Raw genomic sequence first — 8,059 nt, forward strand, 5'->3', positions numbered from 1 at the left:
TTTGAAGTAAAAAACTAAGTCTCATTGAGAGATAATCTCAACAACTTCATAGATTTAGATTGCATAGAGATTTAAGTATTCTTAAAACCTTAAAGTTTAAATTTAATATTTTATATCCTATGTATAAATCTTGAAATTAAATTTGATTTATTTATTTATTTATTTTTATTTATGTTAAATAAATCTAATAAATATGATATGTTATCATGGGCGCGTGCATGTGTGTGTGTGCGTGTATATATATATATATATATATATTCATATGACATTATGCATATTTGGCGTCACGCTCAGTCTTTAAATGCCAGCTTCCTCGTGAATAAGGACCTAGCCCTCACCCCGGGACCATCTATCGGCCACGTGCGTTTAAACAGTGACAGATATCAATCGAATTTCCTTACTGCCATTGAAACTGGAAAGCATGATTAAGCTTTGGGGAAGTTAAACAATTCTTCTAAGAAAAAAACATGCACAATACAGTCCAAAAGAGTAGCCATTCCTCTTTTCCCTTTCTTTCCGTTGCCCATAACTCACTCAACAATAATAATTCAACCCTCAGAAGATAATTGCAGTTTCGGTGTTCCCTCTTGTTCCTTATTTGTCTGCGTCTACCGTCATGGACCCATTATAGACTTAACCTTTTCCTTCGATATTTCAACTCTCCATTACTCAAACAGTTGAAATTATTTATAGCAAGCAGATTTTTTTCTTCGTCATGTTTGAAAACTGAGTATGTAAATCAAATCAAATTAAAATGGGGCGACTCCTATTTCACAACTACACACATATGCTTTTATTGGCACAGATTACTGTGCATTAGATATAGACATGTACATTGTACAAAGTAGGCCAGATTCACACTAAATGCCTAAGGCTTTTACTTTATTCTCCTTTTCAACCATACTTTGCATAGCTATCATAGCACGAAATAGTTTTCAAGGACAGTGTGACGATATATATATATGAATGTGTATATTGAGATTGTTAATTGGTTTGAATTCAATTATATGCCGGCCAAGCATTCTGGTGGGGTAACTGGGTATCTTGATTTATCAGTGCAGTAATCATAAATCATGTGGTTTATACGAACCCACCTGTATTTTCTTGCTTCGATAGGGTTGAGGGCCTGATAATTGCTTGCCTCCCACCAGTTTCCTGCGTTAGAGGCACAATTTGTTGGCCCTGGAACTGGGCATCCTTCAATGTCAAAGTCTTTGTAGTATGCATAAAAAGGCGCTCTGCTCCAATCAATTTTCTCCAGGCCGCCTCTTGTTGCCCAATCGTCGGCTTCCCACAGTGTTGAGTAAACTCCCATCGGTTGGTACGTTGGAAATGGGACCTTGCCGCTGTTCTTGTAAACCCTAATTGGCACATCATCCACATAAAATCTGCATATGCCCTCATCCAAAACAAAATCAAGTTCAAAATTTGCTAATATGCGAAACGTTTAGATGATTTGTTTATGGTAAAATAGTTGACTTACACAACATGGTGATGGTTCCAGAAAATGGAGTAAGTGTGGAAATCAGCTGCTGGATCAAACCAGAGGTTGACTCTTTGTTCCCTGTCGCCTTTCCCATGAGCGTAGACATTGGTTTGCACTGTGTAAGGCTGACCACTCCGATTCCCCAAGAACTCAAAATCCAGCTCGTCTCTTATAGTGTCGGTGTCAGAATTCATCTATCAATACACCAAGAAATTAACCAGAAATATGTATTTGTTTAGGATTTTTTTTAGACAAATGATGCTGACTTACGTAAAATGCAGTGACAGTTCCTGCAGAGTCTCCAGTAATAAGCTTGAGCTTCATGCTTACACGCCCAAACAAATATTGCCTTTTGGAAGTAAACCCACATCCTGTAACATACTAATTTTAAATCATGATGTAAATAAACAAGGATTAATTTACTAAAAATAATAGCCATCTACCCCACCTGAATTTTGGTCAAGAACCAATTGAATGGCCCTCCCGGCATCAATTTGCCTGATATGGGATTCAGCCCATGTGACTCTAAAGTCTTCGAGAAACGTAGCCGGTCGCCCTGAAACTGAGAGAAAGAATGCAAAACTTAAAAGGCAAAGTAAAACTACATAATTTCTTATCGAACCCATAGGTTTAATTTAATGATAAGAAAATTTTGAAAAATATAGATGATTATTATAAATATGGTTTAGAAATGTTATGAGGGTATGTATATTTATATAGGCGGGAAGACTCACTGATGAGAAAGAAATGATGCAGACTGCTGCATTCGAATCGATAGCGCCATCACTGATTTAGCTTTCCATACAGCTAATCACAGGCCGTCATTAGGTCCTACCCAACCCAGCCCAACCTCATCTCTTCTTATTGCTCTTGTTTTCTCTTCCCAACCTCTTCTTCATTGAGCTTTCTCTACCATAAAATTCTTCTGATTTTTTTTTTTTAAATCTTACTTTGAAAAAAAAAGAGCTAAATTAACTTGTATTATTATGAAGTGATGTATTTGACTGCTTAACTTATTCAATTATTTTCATTACGCTCCAAATTTTGTAACAGTGAAAATGGGAATGAGTTTTCATATTGAGACTATCCATAGGCAACTAATAAAACAGAGGAATTCATTTCCTTTCTGAAAAGATCACTAACTTGATATGTGATTAAAATTAGGTCAACTAATCTTGAGTTGAAGTCATAGCAATCCACTCATTCATTGTTTACTCAACATCTTTCGACAGCCTAAAGATAGTGATTGATATAGATCGTAAATTGGCGTTTGCCCCATCAATTATCTAGGTCTTTGACATCTAAAATTTCTTTTTTTTCTGACTAAATAAATAGGTTATTATATTTTTTTAATATAAAATTTCATATTTATAAAAAAAAAAACTTATATTTTCCATATTTATGTCTTCTACTTTTCTATTTTCTATATTCTTCAGAAGATGTGTTTCAATATTTCTATTTTTGTGCTTCTGTGCCACCTAACTCTTGGTGCCATCTATGGAGTATAAGCCCGTACTTTTGAGTCTGTTTTTTCAAAGAGTATGATTAGGTTTGTTGTTGATTGTGGAGATGAAAATGTTATGAATTATTGGAAATAGGGACTGGCTGATCATTCAAAACCAATGAAAAGACATTATTGAGAGGGTTGTGTTGAGATACTTTCATTTATAAGACTGTATAAATGTACGTATAAAAAGCGTAGGAAAATTTCGAAACCTGTGAAATGAGAGGGAAAGTTTTCGGACTCAGAAGCCGAAAGTCGAACTAAAAGACAAAGAAATCACTATTTTTTTTTACATAATTGAAATGAAGAATCCTTCAATTTGACCAATTAACAGATGCCACGTGGAGTCCCACCACTTTTTATTTGGAATTCATAATCCGAACAGCTGAACTTTGATGGTTAAAGTGGGGGACTACTTCTAGATGCACAAATATGATTGATGAATTTGTCGGAATAGCTGGCAGTGAGATTGTTTACACATTGATTATATTTTCAATTAACATAAGTGATGTGATTTATTCTTATCGAAGAGAGTTCTGGAAAAGTGGTTTTGAGTGGTAAAATACTTAAAATTCTCAAATAAAAGAGTTTTGATTTGACACAGTTTTTTTCGTGTGATTACAAAATGAACCGTGAAAACAAGTAATTGAGGGAGGTCGTTCTTGAATGCTTAAAAAAGAAAAGAGGGAAGATGTGAGAGATAGACGTACAAACTTTGTGTTAATATGAACGAACGGTTATTGTTTTAGAGAGAATTTATTATGGTTCATTGTTTAAAGCTATTTAGTAGATCTGTGGCAGAAGCCACGAAAGTAGATGCCTTTAACTCTTTTTTTTTTTAATTATTTATTTATTTTTATATAAACCAATCCAACTCTTTGTTGATTTCAATTTTTTTCAATCTCAATTATTTTATTATATTCTCAATCTCATTTTTTTCATAAACTTTTTTGCGAAAATTATCTAAATTCGTAAATAATAATTCTTTGTATTTATAATTTTATTTTCATTTCAATTTTATCATTATAAAATATTACAAATAGATTCAATGTCAAAAGAATTCAGAGATTTGGATATTAAAAATGAGTAGATAAATGATATAGTATATATATTTTATTTATGTTTGTAATTTATATAGTATGTAAATTAATTTATTTGTACTATATTATAAACTTATAATATTTTTTATTATGTAACAACAATATTCCTTCATCACAAATGAGAGATTATAAATAAAATGTTCGAGGTATTGTTCTCAATTTTAATAATTGAAAAATAATTTGTATTTAAAAATTTTAATTAAAATTTTTTTTAAAATTGTTTAAAATGGGTCAAGCTTTGGGCTTTAAAAAATATATGAGTTAGCCCAGCCTGAAGGCCCATTATTGTATGGGCCTTGGGGTCAGCCCGGCCTATAAGCCCAATGAGCCAAATCGAAGCTCATCCAACCCGACCCGACCCGACCTATTGCCATGTCTACATGAAAGTGACAGTTTAGAGAAATAGTGATTACTTAATTTGAATGAGTTTTCAAAATCCTAGCAGTACATAATTAATAATGCGAAGTTTGAGGTTAAATCATATTTTTAATTTATTTGGATCTGATTTAATAATTATAAAATGGCCAAAGGACTATTTCCCACCGAAACTATGCTAAACTCTTAAAGTTCCCTTCGTTAACTTTGAAAATACCATTTACTCACTCATGACCGGTTTAATTTAACGAAACTCCAACCCCTAAAAATTTAATCTTTTTTCCCCCCTAAAAGTTTAAAACCTAACATTTTATCTCTTAAACCAAATTTGAAAAGATCACATTTCCCCCCCTAGGGTTTAGTTTTAAAACCAGTTCCTTTTCTCCAGCACCACTGGTTTTGAAACTAAACCGTAGAGGGGGAAATGTGATTTTTTCAAACTTGGTTTAGGGGAAAAAAGTTAGTTTTTTAAATTTAAGGGGGAAATAAAATCAAATTTAAGTTTATTTTTAATATTAAATATAAAATGACGATTTTACCTTTAAAATTAACAGATTTAAATGGTCATGAGTGGATAAATGAGATTTTCAAAGTTAACAGAGAAAACTTTGAAAATTCAGTATAATTTGGGTGGGAAATAGTCCTTTGGCCTTATAAAATTGGTTATTAAATTCAAATGTAACTTAGATAAGATTTTTTTTTGTTATAAAAAGAAAAACAAAATAGTAGAACAGTTTCCCACCCAAAGTTTGCCTATTTGCTCTTTTCACCTTCTAACTTGCATTTACACATTTTCACTTTTAGTCCAACTTTTTCATTAAAATTTGTAGTTAAAAGAAATAAAGGTAATTGACCAAACATAAAGATCAATTATTTAAAAAACAATTTTTGAAATGATCAAGAAAGGAATGACTGCCAGGATATTGTCGTTTTCCTAAAGCCAATCATTTGAACCGCTATTATATTTTTGTGTATACTCTTTATATATGATATATCATGTTTATGAATAAATAAAATGATATTTTTTTGATATTTCTTTTACATATATTTTACATATAAAATAAACGTCCTTGAAATAATAGAATTGTAATAAGAGAATTAAGTTGTATCTTAATTATAAGGGTCATATGTACATATGGTAACCATTCTATAAATATAATTAACTTCAATGTTATTTTAACTAAAAACACAAATGATACAGTAAGATTATCATCATATTGAATAATTTTACCAAAACATAGTTACAAATCTCATGTGTCAAGATTATTTGATGACAAATTAGTACAACATATGGTGTATGTTGTTTGCATGTCTACTGGAATGACCTACTAAAGGATTTCATATAAATGGTTATTCTAGTATCTCTGAAACATATCATTTAATGGATGATGATACATGTAATCCTTAAAATTTAAATCAGTATAGCATATTGTGTACCAATTGGCATAGTTTGACCCTAATCTAACATAGCAATTTTTTAAGCTTATCAATATGGTAATTGTCGGTTATTTTGATAAATGTATTAGAGTTATGATGGCTTGACATAGGATCCATCACTCTCTGATATAGGAAAAAATATTCCAATGTGCTATTTGATTGATAACTATGACCAGTGAAATATGGAAAAATAGTAGGATAGAATGGTTGCCCAAATCCAATTGTATTTGATCGTTGCTTTAGAAACAAAATGATAAAGTCAAGATATATTTTGAAGTACACCCTACCTTTTGTGTTTTAGCCTTGATGAGATATAAGATGAAAAGATTTGTTTGCAAGGTAATTATATTTTTTACGAGTTCATGCCCTCCATAGACTCTTATTTTAGGTGATCACAATATTTTGATAGAGTTTGCTCTTGGTTTGTGATTAGAGGGATGACTGATTTGTAGATCATTTATGATTCTATTTATTGCCAACATAATGTATAACTTATTAGTTACACGCAATTAGTTTACTCTAAGGTTTAGAAGTTCTACAATGGATCTAAGATTAATTTGTGAGAGAACAACTGTTCCATATCAAGGAACAAATATCCTTGGTTTACATTGAGGGACATCTATTATGCGTGATATATAAATAAAAGAATATTTTTCCCTAGTTGCACATTGTTCATTTTATTAAAAAAGGACACAATGCAATTTTTCTTTGCAATTCTCTCTCTCACACACCAACCTGTTCTATTTAATTGCCAACATTGTTCAAGCGTTCCCACACACTTTTTTTGTTTATTTTACGATAACTTATGTGCTCCGTGTGGATGAGTAGAGACCTTCGTTCGTACCTTTGAAATGATTGTGAAAGCATGAAGGAATTTCCAAATACTAGTATGTGATTGATCCTTTTTTTAATTTTATATTCGGATGGTTTTATATCCTTGATGTATTGGTTAGAGTTTTATGCAACTAAAAAAAAAAAAAATTAACTTCTGTTGTCATTACTTAAATGTTTTTAAGTACAAAATCCTAACATGACACATGTCAATATACAATTTTATGATTTGGATCATCCAGATTCAGTCAGTCGAACCCCTCATATGCTCATATTAAATTTAGAAAACATCCAACACAAATTTCTTATTGCAAGCCACTTTCATTATTGAAATCCATGATGCTAATGCAAGCAAAATTGACATAAGTGTAAGCAAATAGTGAGGATTTGAGTGAGAATAGAAGAAAGGAAGGTTGTACAATGATTGTAAGAAAAAGGGTGAGTTCTGTGTTGTAACTAGATTGTGGCAACTCGATGGGTTGAAGTAGGACTACAAACGAGTTAAGCTACTCATGAGCTATATGTAGCTTGACTTGTGTCAAGTTATGCTTGACTCAGTTATTGTCGAGTTGAGCTTAAGCTCAAGTTGCTCCAATATTTACTTAAATTGAGTTTGAGTAGGTTATTACTTGACATGATGAGCTTGCCAGTTTAGATGCTCCATATAATATCAATATATTTGTAAAAATTTAAAATTTTACCCATACATCCTCAAATTTTTCATTTACCCCCAAAAACTTTTACATATCATAAAAATTTTGTGTGGCCTCATTAACTTTTAAACTTCATACATACACACCACCACTATAGTTTGAATATGTAGGTAATATATATATATATATATATATATATATATATATATATATATATATATATAGTCTATCTCAAAATTTGAGTTTGAACTTGAGCTTAAACTCTACATCTAGTCTACCAAACCAAGTTCTAACCTAATAATACTCAATTGCGGTTAAAGGTGCAAGAGAAGGTGATTGAGGATTTGTTGAGTTGAGGATGACAATGATAGATTAGATTTTTTTTAAATCATTATTTTATTGAAATTCATTTTATTAAAATTTAGTTTTTATTTTTACTACATCTTATCACATAAAAGTAAAATCTTGAATGTCAATTATTAAAGGTTATTTTTGCTTCTTAATGACCTAATCATAAAAGTTAATAATTTTCACTTATAGAAATGTTTGGATGAAAGATGAGAAAGTGTTCAAATGAAAGTTAAGGGTAGGAAAGCTTCAATGGAGTAAACATTTTGATGGAACACAATCATTATCCTTAATAATTAGATGGATGATTGATTGAGTGATAAGA

General features: G+C 31.2%; 1 protein-coding gene across 1 annotated transcript; it reads right to left on the reverse strand.

The window, feature by feature from the left end:
* Positions 1–769: 769 nt before the first annotated feature.
* Positions 770–2,173, reverse strand: LOC123198813 (probable xyloglucan endotransglucosylase/hydrolase protein 7). Its single transcript, XM_044613598.1, has 4 exons — positions 1,935–2,173; positions 1,757–1,857; positions 1,484–1,680; positions 770–1,388 (listed from the first exon to the last, which is right to left on the reverse strand). Exons 1-4 carry the CDS (start codon positions 2,110–2,112, stop codon positions 1,004–1,006), a joined length of 861 nt encoding a protein of 286 aa, XP_044469533.1. The 5' UTR covers positions 2,113–2,173; the 3' UTR covers positions 770–1,003.
* Between the last annotated feature and the right edge of the window lie 5,886 nt (positions 2,174–8,059).

This window comes from Mangifera indica, chromosome 16 (assembly GCF_011075055.1).
Source record: "Mangifera indica cultivar Alphonso chromosome 16, CATAS_Mindica_2.1, whole genome shotgun sequence".
NCBI lineage: Eukaryota > Viridiplantae > Streptophyta > Magnoliopsida > Sapindales > Anacardiaceae > Mangifera > Mangifera indica.

Excerpts from the sequence above, each read along its gene's own strand:
- LOC123198813 (XM_044613598.1), bottom strand. The coding sequence starts at position 2,112 with ATGGGTTCGATAAGAAATTATGTAGTTTTACTTTGCCTTTTAAGTTTT. Across the intron at positions 1,681-1,756 it reads GAACTGTCACTGCATTTTAC|ATGAATTCTGACACCGACAC; the intron begins GTAAGTCAGCAT and ends GTGTATTGATAG. Across the intron at positions 1,389-1,483 it reads TGGAACCATCACCATGTTGT|ATTTTATGTGGATGATGTGC; the intron begins GTAAGTCAACTA and ends GGGCATATGCAG.